Genomic DNA, 17013 nt, shown 5'->3' with positions numbered 1-17013 from the left:
TAACTCTGGCCTGCTTGATTTGAATGTTTAGGATTCCACCCGCCCCCGTGGGCTCCTCCCATGCTTTTTGCACTACGGCCATGAATCCTTCATGTCGGATCCACATGTTCTGGAACCTGAAAGCCTTGGCTCCAGCGGATGTGTTCATCTTCGTGCACCTGACAAGAATTGGTCCATGGTCCGAGGCAATCCGGGGGAGGTTCGTAACCCGAGTAGCCTCGAAGGTCTTAGTCCAATCCTCGCTGACAAGCACTCTATCCAACCTTTCAAAAAGGCCATTCTTGGCCCAAGTGAATGCCGCTCCATCAAAACCAGGGTCAAGCAGCCTACAATCTTCCGTTGCCTCCGCAAAATCTACCATCTCGGCTTGCCGGTTGGTATCACTTCCGACTCTGTCTTGGTGAGATAGCATGGTGTTGAAATCGCCACCGATGATCCAAGGTGTTCCCTCAAGAGGCCCGGCAATCTCTCTCATCTTGTCCCATAAGTGATGTCTTTCAGCCCTTGTACATTTGGCGTACACGGCTGAGATGGCCACCGGCCTAGCAAGGCGGTGGGATTTGAGGTACCCGTGAAGAATTTGTTCCGAGTCAACCTCAATATCAAAAGTGGACCCCTCTTCCGCAAACATCCAAATCTTCTCGTTCGTGTTCGAACCAATGAAGGACAGCCCCAAGGCCTTAGAGAAACGGTCCGGGTCCGGTTGTGTGAGCGGTTCCATTATTGCAAGAAATAAAACATTATGACAACCAATTAGTCTTTTCAGAACGTTTTGAGTGGGCGCATTCGCGATCCCCCTCACGTTCCAAAACATGAGATTGTACGACATTATTAACAAGAAGGGTGCGTACCCAAAGAGGTTGAAGGCCCTCCTTGATAGTCAGTACGGTGTTGCTCTTTGTTCGGAGCGACCTCCTCGGCGTCCTCGGCCGAACTGTTGCCTCCTAACTTCTCGGCCCCCACGTGCAATTCCATAAGGTCTTCGTCCGCATCCCCACAATTCTCAACATCAAATTCTCCGTTCTCCATGAGAGTATAATATTGGTTAGTGCTCATGTGGTTCTTTGCCGAGAAGAACCCACGCCCCCTTGTCAAAGCATGGCGCGCGCCTCCTCTCGGATTCCCTCGCCGAACTGGTGAGACCAAGCTCCTCGCATTGGGGGAGCCCCACTCCACGTCCATGTTCCCACGATCTTGTTTGAAACATTGCAAAGACTAATTGGTCGATAGTCCGACCAAGATGCCGGGTTATCCTTCTTTGGTAATAGAACAATCATTGTCGCGGTGATGCTCCGTGGGAGAAAAGCCCCGTTAAAAATTTGTATTACCGCATCCCCCACATCCCGACCAATGATATCCCAACAACTATGATAGAAGGACGCGGTGAATCCGTCGGGGCCCGGTGTGCTATCAGCCGAAATGCTCCATACTGCCCGTTTGATCTCCTCTTCATTGGGGGAAGTAGCGAGGCTCTCCATGTCCGAGGCATGTGGGTGTCGCCGAATCAAGTTCAAATCTGGATCGGCCTGAGGGAGAGCCGATGGTGCAAGTAACTCTTGAAAGAAGTTAGACGCCGAGTCCTTGATCTCTCTCTTGTCTGTAATGGTTCGGTCTCCCGCAAGTATGCCATGGATTCGACGACGGGCTCTCTTTTGTTTGACCCAACTTTGATAGAACTTCGTATTTCTGTCCCCCTCCTTGATCCACCGTACCGCTGCCCTTTGTCTCCATAAGTCCTCCTCCATTTTTAGTAAAAGGATGTAGTCCGCAATTGCCTTATTTACTCGGCATCTATTGGTCGGGGACGCATCAGCTTCGAAGGCTTGCAGGGCCTCTACTATAGTTGCCTCGGCCTCTTTAAGGTTGGATTGGAGGTTTCCAAAAGTTGCTCTATTCCACTCTTTAAGGACTTTCTTAAGCCTTGCGAGCTTGATTTGCAAGTTAAGTAGTCCTCCGGCCTCGGTGGGTTGGCTCCAGTTGGATTCCACGACTCCTCGAAACCCCTCGTGTCTCAACCACATGTTCTGGAATCGGAAGTTCCTACCTTGCTCCCCTGTCACCTCTGTTTTGCATCGAACCAGGATGGGACCATGATCCGAGGCGACGCGAGGCAGGTTCGTGATTCTTGTTGCCTCGAAAACGCTCGTCCACTGCTCATTTATAAAAACTCTGTCAAGCCTCTCAAATAGGTTGTTCTTTGCCCAAGTGAAAGGTGCACCGTCAAAGCCCACATCGACCAGTATACAATCTTCGATTGCTTCCACGAAGTCCAACATCTCCGCTTGCCTATTAGACTCGCTCCCGGACCTATCTCGTGGGTTAAGAATGGTGTTGAAGTCCCATCCAATAATCCACAGCCGACTCTCCAAGTTGTCCGCAAGATCCCGCAATTTGTCCCAAAGTGGATATCTTTCCGCGCGAGTACACTTAGCATAGATAGCCGTGACCGCCACAGGTTAGCTGCATGCCTCCAAGCGAAGTATACCGTGGAGAGCTTGCTCGGAGTCGTCCATAACATCAAAGTTAACTCCCTCTCTAGTAAAGATCTAAATTTTCCCCGACGTGTTAGCGCCTTTGAAGTTGAGTCCGAAAAGCTTCGAATACAACTCCGGGTTTGGCGCGGTGAAAGGTTCCATTATTGCCATGAAAGAAATATTATGAACAGCAATTAGTCTTTTGATAGCGTTGCGGGATGAGGTTTTCACAATTCCCCGCACGTTCCAAAATAAAAGGTTACAAGACAAAATTAATTGGATGAGGACTTACCCGAGCGGGATGAAGACCGCCCTGTTACATCCATCTTCCGATCATTTTTGTGCCTTGAACTCTCGCCGAGGCAAGAGGTTACATCCTCCCCCGTGTTCGGGATTGGTTGCACCACAATTTCCATTCCAATCACCTCATCTTCCTCGGGATGATCCGTTTCATAGGCTTCTTTCTCCATGAGTGCATGGTATTTATTAATGCTCAAGAAGTTTCCTAGGTCCCCCTCGGGTGCCATCGATCCATCCTCCTCTTGACCCCTAGCCGGGGTGCCTCGTTTGATTGGAGAGGAAGGTCCGCTTGAGGCCTTGCGTGCGGAGCGTTCACGACGAGGTTGCCAACTCCCGTTCCCCTTATTGCTCGATCCACCGGCCCCATTATGAGGACCTCTCTCCCCCCATTGTCTCGGCTCAAGAACATCCGGAATGCATGTGTCCGAGTAAGATGGGACCTCTTGAGCTACCGAAACCAGGGCAGTGGGAATAGGCTGTATACTTGCCTCCTCCTTTTACGGACGATGCCATTCCGTGATTACCTTGTTTCCATTATGGTGAGGCGATTTTCCAGCCGTATTGTGATTTGTCTCCGAGTTCCTCCTCGCCATCGGGATGTTGTAGTTCCGCTTTGGAGGCTTCTCCTTCTTACCCGAGGCATAACATGTTTTTTTTTTTTTTTTTTTTTAATCAGACACCTTTATGGTGGAGGGTTCGTGGGTCCCTCATCCCTATATATCAACAAAGTAAGGTAACAGAACATGGCCACACCCAAAAGTGATGTGCCAGATCAAACTCAGGAGTAGTGTGCGGTCCGGTTCCACATACCCGGACCTGGACCTCATCCTACTCCCTTTCAAAACCAAAATACAATTGAACACATACAAAAGCCCATTACTTCTACCTCTACGACATCCGGTACGAATCAGGATCGATGGCCACTTTCCGGGCCTCGTGCTACTCTCGCTCATCATCCCTCACCCGAAGATTGGGGACTCCCATTTCGTCCATCCGGATGATGGCTCTAATTGTTGCTGGAACATTTTGTGAGGACATTTGTTGGAAATAATCTTGTTCCGCTCCCATTTTGGCGAGCAAATCGGCCGCCTTGTTGCCCTCCCTAGGGATGAAAGTGGCCCTGACGGTATGTCTACGCTTAAAGCCATGTAGCCGGGCCATTACGCGGCGAACTTGTGCCGGGCCCCAAGCCGAGCCATTGAGCAACTTAATGGCTTGTTCCGCATCTGCTTCAACCCAAATGGGTAGGTTGAACCCCTCTGCTACCTCCAAGAGCGGAGTGAGCGGCGAGTGGGGTTGCAAAAGCTACAAGCAGCTTCCCATTGTGGTCCCGAACCAGACCCCCTCCGCCGCCCATGTTTGTTGCCTCAGAGAACGCCCCATCCGTGTTAAGTTTGATCCATGTGCGTTCCGGGGGATGCCACTTAACCGTCATAACTAACGGTCTCGGCCCCCTTGTCTCGGGGTGGTTCGGAAGGCTCATTCCGACTTTTACTCCCTTCCAATGTTTCGGCTTGATGTGTCCGTTGGCCATGTTGTTGTAGATGAACATGTGAACCTGCCAAACAACATTGTACGGTTTGAACTGAATTTGCTCATGTCGACTCCTATTTCTCTCCGCCCAAAGGAACCACAAAATGAGGTAAGGAATGACTCGGCTAAGATGTCTTCTATCCTGTTGTTGGGTCCTAGCGGACCAGACTTGCAACCTGTCCGGGATGGTGTCGTTCACCCTAAGGGGTGGGGCCGAGCCTTCGAACCAGCCGTTGAACTCCTTCCAAACACATGTTGCTCCCCACCCCCGAATGAAGAGATGTTGGAGGGACTCGGTATTAGGCCTCCGTGGGCAGCATTGGCATTTCGACGCAAGCTCAATTTTCCTCCACTGGAGCTTGGAATCAACCGGTATCCTGTTTGACAAAAGTCGCCAATTGAAGATCGCAATAGATTTTGTAAGTCCAGCCTTCCATATGTCATCGAGGCCTTGAATGCTTGGTCTTTGCGAGCGTATTGTCTCCCAAGTCGTCGCGAGCGAGAACTCCCCGAGCCGAGAAAGTTTCCATCGGGGGACATCCGGTTCTCCCACAACTATTGGGGTATCAAGGATTTGTGTGATAATCTCTTGAGGCATTCCAGCCTGGTTGTGAAGTTGCCGTAGCTTAATCTCATCCCATGTTTCACCCCCAATGTATTCCGAAACCTTGGTCGAAGGGGTGCCTCTATCGTCAAGGCAGAGCTCGCGAAGGGGGTATTCCCCAAGCCAAATGTCATCCCAAAAGTAGGCATCACCCTGGCCGATCACCCATCTAATATTCGGGTTCGCTTGATTTCTCACTTTCATTAGCCGCTTCCATGTCGGGCTGTTTCTCCCCGAAGGAGAGGCCGCAAGGGGAGAGTTTTTGTGGCAATACTTGGCCTTCATGTACCTAGCCCAAAGGGAATTTTGCTCCCGGAACCTCCACCAAAGTTTGATACTGAAGGCCCGGAGGACTTCTTTGGTCTTACGGATGCCGAGACCCCCTTCAGAGGTGGGGAGGCAGATCTGATCCCACCCAATCCAATGCGTCTTTTTTCTCTCTGTTGACGATCCCCAGAAGAAACGGGCCATCTGCTGATCCAATTGCTTAAGGGCCCCGGAGGTTGGTTCAATGGCCTGGAAGATGTGCAGTGGCACCGCTTCAAGGGTGCTTTGGAGTAGGGTAAGCCTACCTCCGAAGGAGAGATGTCGGTGGGCCCACCCCGAGATTCGGGCAGCAATCTTTTCCCGAAGAAACATAAACATATCTGTACGTTTGACACCACGGTAAATAGGAACCCCAAGGTAAAGGAACGTGAAAGTACCTCGTGTGAAGCCTCCTTCATTTTGAATAGTGATGGCGCATCCTTCATGTTGTTCGGCAATGTAAAAGTTGCTTTTTGCCAAGTTGATCTGCTGCCCGGAGACCCTGGCATAATTCTCCAGGCAAGTCCGCAAACGCCTAAGAGGGCCCTCCGCTGCTTGTGTGAAAATCACAATGTCGTCGGCGTAGGCAAGGTGGCTTATTTCCATGCAGTGGCGAGAGGCTCTGAAAATCATCTCTTTCTTTCTCAAAATGAGCATGTCTAGTTCCCTTGAGAGGTAGTCAGCTGCAATCACAAAAAGGGTCGGAGAAATTGGATCTCCCTGTCTGAGGCCTCGGGTGGACTTAAAGAAACCGGAGGGGGCACCATTGACCAGCACCGAGAACCAGCAGGATCCCACACATCTCTCAATCAGGGAGACCCACGGGGCCGGGAAACCCATCCGGTGTAACACTTTCAGGAGGAATGTCCATTGGACCCGGTCATAGGCCTTGGCCATATCGATTTTAACCGCGACATTAGGAGCCGGCCCACATCTCGAGAGCTCGTGGAACATCTCCTGTGCCAAAAGGACATTATCGTTAAGGAGCCGTCCCTTCACAAATCCACTCTGGTTTGGCGAGATAATCCACTTGGAAATATATTAACGCCAAACATATTCTTGTTCAATTTGAGGACATGACGGACTATGCTCGGCTCCTAAGTGGACCCAAAGGGACACCGGTGTGGTTCATTGATCGGCATCCGATGAGAGTTTTCAAATGGTCTCCGGAATTTGACGCCTATTGTGAATCTCCAATTGCGGCTATATGGTGCAACCTAATTGGACTCCCGATCCACCTATTTGATCAATCGGCCCTCTATGCCATTGGGAAACTCCTTGGTAACCCGATCCAAGTAGATAGAGCGACGGCCAACAAATCAAGACTCTCCTTTGCGCGGCTATGCATTGAGATCGACATTACAAAGCCGCCACCCGACGAGATCATCCTTGACATTTGTGGGCGTCCTTTGGTGCAGCAAGTAAAGTGGGATAAGATCCCGTCCTACTGTGGAGAATGCAAACATGTCGGTCACAAGAGTGAAGTTTGTTACGCTTCCGGGAAGGCGGATCGACCTCCAAAACGAAATTACAACTTAGCAACACCAAAACAACCACAACACGGAGGAATAGGAGCTAAGAAGAACAATACTGATCCGAGGCACACCGATAATAACATGGAATGGAAACAACAAGGGAAACACAAGGGAAAGGAAGGCAACATCCGGATGAACCCGAGAGCCAATATGTACTCGGGGGCGGAGTGGTCGGGGCCGGACTTTTTGGGTGATATGCAAGGTGCCGGGAGTAAGGACATGATCATCATCCACGATGAGCATACCACCACTTCACCTAAAGGGGTGCTCGCTAAACTCCCCTCTTTTGGAAATGGGCGCGGGGGTACGCCAAGAGGAGCGGATATGGCGCGGCGAGAAGTGAACCCGACTTCGGGGGCCCTTGTGCAACCGAAAGGCTTCTTTAAACCCTTCGACCTAGAGAAAACCGAGGCACAAGGGCCATCAAGTCACTTGAGTACTAACCGATATTTCACCCTCATGGCTCAAGAGAACTTCGTGGAGAATGATATGGAAGACGAGGAAAATTGGGATGATACCATCTCCCATAATGAAATCGATGAGGGCGCCAATCCCGCCTTTTTGGAGGCCGCGGCATCTCATGGGGAGAAGGACCTTCAAATCATTGAATTCCAAGGAGGGGGGTCAATCCCGCCGGGTACGAACTCCTCTTGTTAATCATGTCGTTAAATTTTCTATTTTGGAACGTTAGGGGAATCGCGAATACGTCAACCCAAAACGTCCTAAAAAGACTAATTAAATCTCATAATATTTGTTTTCTTGCAATAATGGAGCCGCTTACCTCCCCTAATCCGGACAAATTCTCGAAAGTGTTGGGGCTGTCCTACAAGGGGACGAACACCAATGGGAAAATTTGGATTTTTGTGGAGGAAGGGATGGATTTTGTTGTGATGGATGACACGGACCAGCTGCTACATGGGAGGCTCACTTGTCCTCGGATCTCAACCCCTATTATGATCTCGGCCGTGTATGCTAAATGCACGAGAGGAGAGCGGCATGCCCTTTGGGAAAAGATGAGAGATATTGCCCAAGTTTCGGAGGGAATATCGTGGTTCATTGGAGGGGACTTCAACACAATCCTCTCCACTCGAGATAGGACGGGGAGCGACACAAATCGTCAGGCCGAAATGGTGGATTTCACCGAGGCCATTGAGGATTGCAGACTAATGGACCCAGGCTATGATGGGGCTGAATTCACCTGGGCAAAGAACGGCCTCATGGAAAGGCTGGATAGGGTGTTGATTAGTGAGATGACGCCCCAATTGTTTGATGCAATAAGAGTCACTAACCTACCCCGTATTGCTTCGGACCACGGGCCTCTCCTCGTCAGATGCAGGCTACCTAATGCCCACGGGGGTGGTAGAGCCTTCCGATTCCAAAACATGTGGGTCCGGCATGAGGGTTTTAGTGAGTTGGTGCAAGAAGATTGGATGGCTCCCACGGAGGCTGTGGGCCTCCTCAATTTGAAGATCAAGCTGGCTAGGATCAAACAAACGCTTAAAAGATGGAACAAGGAGGTTTTTGGGAATATACACACCAGCCTCAAAACTTGTGAAGAGAACATTGCGCTGGCTCAATCGGAGTTTGAAGGTGACCCCTCGGCCCGGAATAGAACAGGGGTCAACAAACAAATTGTTGAGTACATCCTTCTCCTTAAGATGGAGGAAGATTTTTGGCGTCAGAAGGCGGCCCTCCGTTGGTTGGAAGAAGGGGATAAAAACACTAGATTTTACCAAAGTTGGGTGAAGCAGAAGAGGATTCGGCTACGTATCCACAAGATTAACGCTAATGGGCGTGAACTTACGGATGACACGGTCATCAAAGAATCGGCGGTTGAGTTCTTTCAAAACCTCCTAGCCCCAAGCTACCCGGAGCTTGTGGATCCGGACCTCAGCCTCTTACATCCACTCCCTCCCTCGGAGCAGTTGGCGGGCCTCCCCAAACCCCCGGATGCGGATGAGGTGAAACGAGCTGTCTTCGATATCTCGGCCAATAGCGCGCCCGGCCCGGATGGCTTCTCGGCATTGTTCTTCCAAGCTTGTTGGGGCATTGTGGGGCCAGACGTGGTGGAAGCGGTTAGGCAATTTTTTGGTGGGGCTTTCCTCCCCCGCAGCTTCACGGCCACGAGTATCGTACTCATCCCCAAGAAGCCTTTACCCGAGACTTGGGGAGACTATAGGCCCATTAGCTTGTGTAACGTGATCAACAAGGTGATTACTAAAGTTCTCACGAGGCGCCTTGCCCCATTCCTTCCAAGTGTTGTTGCACCGAATCAAAGCGGGTTTGTCAAAGGGAGGCTCCTCAATGACAATGTACTCCTTGCACAGGAGATGTTCCATGAGCTCCATAGAAGTACACCAGCCCCTAATGTTGCTATCAAGATTGACATGGCTAAGGCCTATGATAGGGTTCAATGGCCGTTCCTCCTAAAAGTCCTCAAGCAAATGGGCTTCCCCGAACCTTGGGTGGCGCTCATAGAAAGGTGCATCGGGACATGCTGGTTCTCGATCCTTATCAACGGGGCTCCGACGGGCTTTTTCAAATCCACTCGTGGCCTTAGACAAGGGGACCCCATTTCCCCCGCCCTCTTCGTCCTTGCTGCGGACTATCTCTCGAGATCACTCGATAAACTTATCCTCGGAGACAAAGAGATGACATACAAAGCAACCCGAGGCAGCATGGAGATCAGCCACCTCGCCTATGCGGACGACATCATCATCTTCACGCAAGCGGCCGTAAACCCCCTCCGGAGGCTACGTGCATGTCTTGAGCATTATGCCGAGGTGTCCGGACAACAAATCAACCTCGGCAAGAGCAATTTCTACATCTCCGAGGCGCATGAAGGCTGGTCAAACATAATTCAAAGTGAAGGAGGTTTCTCACGAGGTACGTTCCCCTTCCTTTACCTTGGTGTCCCTATATACCGGGGGGTGAAGCGCACGGATATGTTCATGTTTCTTCGAGAGAAAATCTCGGCTAGGATATCTGGATGGGCTCACCGACACCTTTCCTTTGGGGGGAGACTAACCTTGATAAAAAGCACACTTGAGGCGATTCCCTTACATATTTTTCAAGCGATCGAGCCAACCGGCGGAGCCCTCAAGCAATTAGATCAACAAGTGGCTCGCTTCTTTTGGGGGTCGAGTAATGAGAAGAAAAGGACGCACTGGATAGGATGGGATCAGGTTTGCCTACCCACGGCCGAAGGGGGCCTGGGCATTCGGAAGATCAAGGAGGTCTTACGTGCCTTTAATATTAAATTATGGTGGAGATTCCGGGAACAAAACTCCCTTTGGGCTACGTACATGATGACTAATTATTGCCTTAAGGCGTCCCCACTCACAGCTAGAGCCTCGGGGAGGTGTAGCCCTACTTGGAAGAGGCTTTTGAAGGCTCGGGCACAGGCGCAACCGTACATTCGTTGGGTGTTGCGAGAAGGTAAGATATCATTTTGGGATGACCTATGGCTAGGAGAGGTTCCTTTGAGGGAACTTTGTCTTGATGATAGGGGAGGCCCTCTTGTCCATGTTGCTGATTACATTATCAATGGATCTTGGAATGAAGCCAAGTTGCGGATTCTACAAGCGCAAGCCGGCCTTACACAACACATCGTCCGGAAGATCCTTGACACGCCAATCATCCCGGAGGGGCCGGATGTGCCGAGATGGGCTTTCACACAATGGGGAGTTCTCACTAGCATCAACTTGGGAGACCATCCGAACTCAAAGACCTATCATCCAAGGCCTTGATGACTTATGGAAAGCAGGCCTCACGTCTTCTATTGCTATCTTCATTTGGAGACTCCTATCCAACCGAATACCGGTGGATACGAAGCTACAGTGGAGAAGAATGGAAATGGCATCTAAGTGCCAATGCTGCCCTCATAGACCGGGCATCGAATCACTGCAGCATCTCTTCATCCAAGGGGCTGGCGCCCGAGGTGTGTGGAGGGAGTTTGACTCCTGGTTCGAGGGATCTTCACCACCTCTCCGGATCAATGACACCATCCCAGAGAGGCTCGAAGTTTGGGCACGGAGAGTCCAACAACCCGGTAAGAAACACCTCAGCCGGGCGATGCCGTACCTTATTCTTTGGTTCATTTGGGCTGAGCGAAACAGGAGTCGTCATCAATCGGTGCAATTTAAGCCTTTCAATGTGGTATGGCAAGTGCAAATGTTCCTTAGAAATAGCATGGCCAATGGATCCTACAAACCGAAGCATTGGAAAGGAGTCCGCCTCAAGATCAACGTCCCGAGTCAGGCCGAGCCACGAAGGACCAGGCCCCTCGCGATGGTGGTCAAATGGAACCCGCCGGATGAACCGTGGATCAAACTCAACACTGACGGAGCATACATGGAGGCAACGGATAAAGCCGGGGGGGGGAGGTCTTGTTTGTGACCACGAGGGCAACATGCTTGCAGCCTTTACCTCCCCACTCGAGGCTCACTCAGCCCTCGAAGCGGAGCTTCTGGCCATCCAACTCGGGTTGACGCTCGCCGCAGAATTCAGAAGGCCTATATGGGTTGAGTCGGATGCACAACAAGCGGTTAAGCTCCTAAATGGCACGCACTGGGGACCGGCCCATATTAGTCGGGTGATGGCACGACTAGCAATACTCAAGCGCCAACAAGACACCCGTATCACCTTCATCCACCGGGAAGGGAATAGAGCAGGAGATCTCCTCGCCAAAATGGGATTAGAAAGAAATGACTACTGGCGTATGAATGCCCTCACGGCACCAAGGCACCTCACAGCGATGATTAGGATGGATGCAATGGGTATCCCGAACATTCGGGTCCATAATGAAGAGGAAGAATAGGCTCGAGTTTTGGTGGAAAGGGATATAGGCTTTCTTTTTGTTGAATTGTATTTTACCTTTTGAAAGGGAGTATGATGTGGTCCGGGCTTGTGGAACCGGACCGCATACTACTCCTAATTTTCGTGTAGGCACACCACTTTCGGGTGTGGCCACGTTTTGTATTCAACCACTTTTGAAATATAGGGATGAGGGACCCACGAACCCTCCACCGTGAAGGTGTTTGATTAAAAAAAAAAAAAAAAAAAAAAAAAAAAAAAAAAAAAATTCTCTTCGACATAATCTTTGTGATAATCTTGTTGACGACGTTGCACAAGCTAATAGGGCGGTAGTCGCTCCACGATTCCGGCACAGGCTTTTTTGGAATGAGAACAATGCTTGTGGCCGTGACGCTACGTGGGAGGTAGGCGCCCCCGAAAACTTGGCCGATAGCCGCCACCACGTCCGGCCCAACCGTCGCCCAACAAGCCTGGTAGAACAAGGCCGTGAAACCATCCGGCCCTGGGGCACTGTCCCCGTAGATATCAAAAACAGCATTTTTGACTTCCTCTGCGGATGGTGTCTCGGGTAGTGCAGCCACTTCAGCCAAGGGTGGGAGTTGATGAATCAAATCAAGGTCTGGTTCGGACAAAATGATAGGCCCCGGGGCCAGTAGATCTTGGAAGAACTCCACTGCCGAACTTCTAATCTCCATTTCGTCCGAGATCTCCCGGCCACCCACATTGATCTTGTGGATGCGCGTGCGGATCCTCTTTTGTTTCACCCAACTTTGGTAGAATTTCGTGTTCTTGTCGCCCTCCCCTAGCCATCTTAGAGTAGCCTTTTGGCGCCAGAAGTCCTCCTCCATTTTGAGCAGTCGAATGTACTCGGCGATGCATCTATTGATCTCTGTCCTGTTCTCCGGGGTTGGCCTTTCCTCGAAATTGCTTTGGGCCGTTGCGATTTTCACTTCCATATCCCTGAGGTTTAGATGGATGTTCCCAAAGGTCTCCTTGTTCCATACCTTTAGGGTTCTCTTAAGCCGTGCAAGTTTGATTTGGAAATTGAGTAGGCCTCCGGATTCCGTCGGTTGCATCCAATCTCCCCGAACGAGATCCATGAATCCCTCGTGTCTAACCCACATGTTTTGGAACCTGAACGGCCTACCCCCGCTGTTATGATCTGTCCCTTTGCATCTTACCAACACAGGCCCATGGTCCGAGGCAATCCGGGGCAGGTTCGTCACCCGGGTAGTTTCCAAAATTTGTGCCCAACGTTCATTCACAAGAATTCTATCCAATCTTTCGAAGAGACCATTCTTGGCCCATGTGAACTCCGACCCATCATAGCCCGGGTCTAGAATCCTGCAATCCTCAATAGCCTCCGCAAAGTCCACCATTTCAGCTTGGCGGTTTGTTTCACTCCCTACTCTGTCTCGTGGATGGAGAATTTTTTTTTTTTTTTTTTTTTTTTTTTTTTTTTTTTTTTTTTTTTAATCAAACACCTCTACGGTGGAGGGTTCGTGGGTCCCTCATCCCTATATTTCCACAAGAGATAATTACAAGGCGTGGCCACACCCAAAAGTGGTGTGCCGTAACAAAATCAAGAGTAGTATGCGGTCCGATCCCACAAGGTTCGGACCTCATCATACTCCTTTCCAAAATACAATTAACCACAAAGCTAGTCACTATTGTCTCCCATCGTCTCATGATCAACTTTGATGCCCGTCCCCGTCTAGGTTTCGGATGTGCGACACTCCCATCTCGTCCAATCTAACCAAGTCCAATAGTTCTCTCGGTGCTGAGTTGTAGTGCATTCGTAGGCCACTGTCTTGGACTAGCCCCATTTTCGCAAGGAAGTCCGCCGCTTTGTTCCCCTCCCTGTGTATGAAGGTGGCTCGGAATTTGAGTTGGCGTTTGAGAATGGTTAGTTGCGCCACCGCTTGCCGAGCGAGTGCCGGCCCCCATCCCGTCCCATTGACCAATTTGATTGCTTGCTCTGCATCTGACTCAATCCAGATTGGTAGGCCGTATTCCTTGGCTATATTTAGCCCGTGAATCATGGCCAACAGCTCCGCTTCTAACGCCGAGTGGGCTTCAAGGGGTGTGCTGACGGCGACGAGCATCTTACCCGAGTGGTCTCGAATAATCCCGCCAGCCCCTGTACTGCCGTTCGCTTCATTATAGGAGCCATCCGTGTTGAGCTTTATCCACGGCTGATCCGGGGGGTTCCACTTGATTGCCATGGCTAGGGGTAGCGCCCTGATTGCCGCCGCTTGTTGAGGAATATTGATTCCAAGTTTAACTCCCTTCCAATGTTTCGGCTTCAAGCTTCCATTAGACATAGCATTTCGAATGAACATGTGGACCTGCCATACCACGTTTTGTGGTTTATACTGTGTGCCTTGGTGGCGGCTCCTGTTTCTCTCCGACCATATAAACCAAAGGATGAGGTATGGAGTGGCTCGGCTAAGATGTTTCTTGTTCGGCTGTTGGCACCTTCGCGCCCACACTTCGATTCTCGTAGGGATTGTGTCATTGATATGGATGCGTGGGAACGGGCCTGTGAACCAGCCGTCGAACTCACTCCATACTCTGCGAGCTCCATATCCCTGGATGAAGAGGTGTTGGAGTGACTCAGTGTTCGGTCTGTGGGGGCAGCATTGGCACTTAGAGGCTAGCTCAATCTCCCGCCACTGAAGTTTCGTGTCAACCGGCACCCGATTGGAGAGAAGCCTCCAGATAAAGATGGCTATTGAGTTGGTGAGGCCTACCTTCCAAACGTCCCCCAAACCATGGATGATCGGGTTTCGTCCTCGAAGTGTGTCCCATGTCGAAGCCACCGTGAATTCCCCATGCTTAGAGAGGTTCCACCTCGGGATATCCTGTTCGTCATGGAGGATCGGTGTATTAATGATGCCATCGATAACATGCTGAGGGAGGCCGGCCTGATTGTGAAGGAGTTGAAGCTTGGGCACATCCCAACCACCATTTGTAATGAACTCCGAGACCCGGGTGGTTGGTCTTCCCCTATCATCAAGACTAAGTTCCCTCAGAGGGCTATTGCCAAGCCAAATGTCATCCCAGAAGTAGATGTCCCCTTGTCCCACTAGCCATCTCATGTGCGGTTGCGCGAGGGGCCATGCTCTTGAGAGCCTTCTCCACGTAGGGCTACTCCTGCTCGGCAATCTCAAGGTGAGCGGTGTGGAGTTGGAGCAATATTTTGCCATCATGTATCTTGCCCAAAGGGAGTTTTGCTCCCGAAAGCGCCACCAAAGTTTGATATTGAAGGCGTGGAGGACCTCCATAGTTTTTCGGATCCCAAGGCCCCCTTCATCAGTGGGCCGGCACATTTGTTCCCATCCAATCCAATGGGTCCGCTTCTTTTCATTCGTAGACCCCCAAAAGAATCGGGCCATTTGTTGATCAAGTTGCTTGAGGGTACCGGCCGTGGGCTCGACGGCTTGAAAGATGTGCAAGGGGATCGCTTCAAGAGTGCTCTTAATCAACGTGAGCCTTCCTCCAAAGGATAGGTGACGGTGTGCCCATCCTGAGATCCTTCTTGCAATCTTTTCCCGTAGAAAGAGGAACATGTCCGTGCGTTTGGCACCACGATAGATAGGGACTCCGAGATAGAGAAAAGGAAAGGCCCCTCTAGAGAAGCCTCCTTCCGCCTGGATCGAGTTTGCCCAATGTTCATGGGCCTCGGCAATATAGAAATTACTCTTGGCGAGGCTGACTTCTTGGCCGGAGACTCTTTCATATTTTTCGAGACAGGCTCTTAGCCGGCGCATAGGATTTGCCGCCGCTTGAGTGAAGATGATAATGTCGTCCGCATAGGCTAGATGGCTGATCTCCATGCATCTCCGGGAGGCTTTGAACGTCATGTCCTTTTGGCCGAGGATGAGCTTATCTAATGCTCGGGACAGGTAGTCCGCAGCGATTACGAACAGAGCGGGGGAGATCGGGTCTCCTTGCCGAAGTCCTCGAGTTGATCTAAAGAAGCCCGAGGGTGCCCCGTTAACAAGGACCGAGAACCAGCAACACCCAATACACCTCTCCATAAGTGAAATCCATGAATCCGGGAAACCCATACGGCGTAAAACTTTGAAGAGGAATGGCCATTGGACCCTATCATAGGCTTTAGCCATGTCAATCTTTACTGCCACATTAGGCGCTGGGGAGCATCTAGCAAGCTCATGGAACATCTCTTGAGCCAGAAGTGCGTTGTCGTTAAGGAGCCGACCTTTGACAAATCCACTTTGGTTTGGGGAGATGACCTGTGGGAGGAAAGGAGAGAGTCGAGAGGTGAGTACCTTGGTAATGATCTTGTTTAAAACATTGCAGAGACTGATGGGTCGGTAGTCGGTCCATGACTCCGGCGATGCCTTCTTTGGGATAAGGACTATGCTTGTGGCCGTGATGCTCCTCGGCAGGAAGGCCCCTCTGAAGAACTGTCTGATTGCTTCCACTACCTCCGGCCCCACAATGGGCCAGCAGGCTTGATAGAAGGTGGCCGAGAAGCCGTCGGGTCCGGGTGCACTATCTCCGGAAATGCAAAAGGTGGCGCTCCTGACCTCGTCCGCACTTGGAGCATCTGCGATGTCAGCGAACTGCTCGGCTGAGTGGACCTGCTGGATTAGGTCGAGGTCTGGATCTTCAAGTGTCGGATTGTTGGGGGCAAGGAGTTGTTGGAAGAACTCCACTGCGGACTTTTTAATCTCGGCTTCCTCGGTGAGCTCCTGCCCATTGACACGTATTGAATGGATGCGGAGACGAACCCTCTTTTGTTTCACCCAGCTTTGGTAGAACCGGGTATTTTTGTCTCCCTCGGCAAGCCACCTCAAAGCTGCCTTCTGTCGCCAAAAATCTTCTTCCATTCTCAGCAAAAGGATGTACTCGGCAATGTGTTTGTTGATCGCTGTCCTGTGATCCGGAGTCGGCCTTGCTTCGAAACAAGATTGGGCCAGAGCAATTTCTTCCTCCTTTTCTTTTAGATTAGCATGGATGTTTCCAAAAACCTCTTTGTTCCACTCCTTAAGGGCCTTTTTAACTCTGGCCTGCTTGATTTGAATGTTTAGGATTCCACCCGCCCCCGTGGGCTCCTCCCATGCTTTTTGCACTACGGCCATGAATCCTTCATGTCGGATCCACATGTTCTGGAACCTGAAAGCCTTGGCTCCAGCGGATGTGTTCATCTTCGTGCACCTGACAAGAATTGGTCCATGGTCCGAGGCAATCCGGGGGAGGTTCGTAACCCGAGTAGCCTCGAAGGTCTTAGTCCAATCCTCGCTGACAAGCACTCTATCCAACCTTTCAAAAAGGCCATTCTTGGCCCAAGTGAATGCCGCTCCATCAAAACCAGGGTCAAGCAGCCTACAATCTTCCGTTGCCTCCGCAAAATCTACCATCTCGGCATGCCGGTTGGTATCACTTCCGACTCTGTCTTGGTGAGATAGCATGGTGT

At 50.9% G+C, this 17013-nt stretch overlaps 1 protein-coding gene across 1 annotated transcript; it reads right to left on the bottom strand.

Moving 5' to 3' along the window:
- Window positions 1–4005: 4005 nt before the first annotated feature.
- Window positions 4006–6171, bottom strand: LOC121770448. Its single transcript, XM_042167179.1, has 3 exons — window positions 5616–6171; window positions 4678–5351; window positions 4006–4332 (listed from the first exon to the last, which is right to left on the bottom strand). The coding sequence occupies exons 1-3, from the start codon at window positions 6169–6171 to the stop codon at window positions 4006–4008; spliced, it is 1557 nt and encodes a 518-aa protein (XP_042023113.1).
- Window positions 6172–17013: the final 10842 nt, after the last annotated feature.

This window comes from Salvia splendens, chromosome 16 (assembly GCF_004379255.2).
Source record: "Salvia splendens isolate huo1 chromosome 16, SspV2, whole genome shotgun sequence".
NCBI classification, from domain to species: domain Eukaryota; kingdom Viridiplantae; phylum Streptophyta; class Magnoliopsida; order Lamiales; family Lamiaceae; genus Salvia; species Salvia splendens.
Note: the sequence above shows the minus strand (reverse complement) of the source record. Positions and strands in the feature narration are given on the sequence as shown.

Coding starts and splice junctions, on each gene's coding strand:
- LOC121770448 (XM_042167179.1), bottom strand. CDS start 6,171: ATGTTCCACGAGCTCTCGAGATGTGGGCCGGCTCCTAATGTCGCGGTT. Junction 5,352..5,615: donor TGAAGGAGGCTTCACACGAG/GTACTTTCACGT, acceptor GATCGTCAACAG/AGAGAAAAAAGACGCATTGG. Junction 4,333..4,677: donor TTTTGTCAAACAGGATACCG/GTTGATTCCAAG, acceptor GTTGTTTGGCAG/GTTCACATGTTCATCTACAA.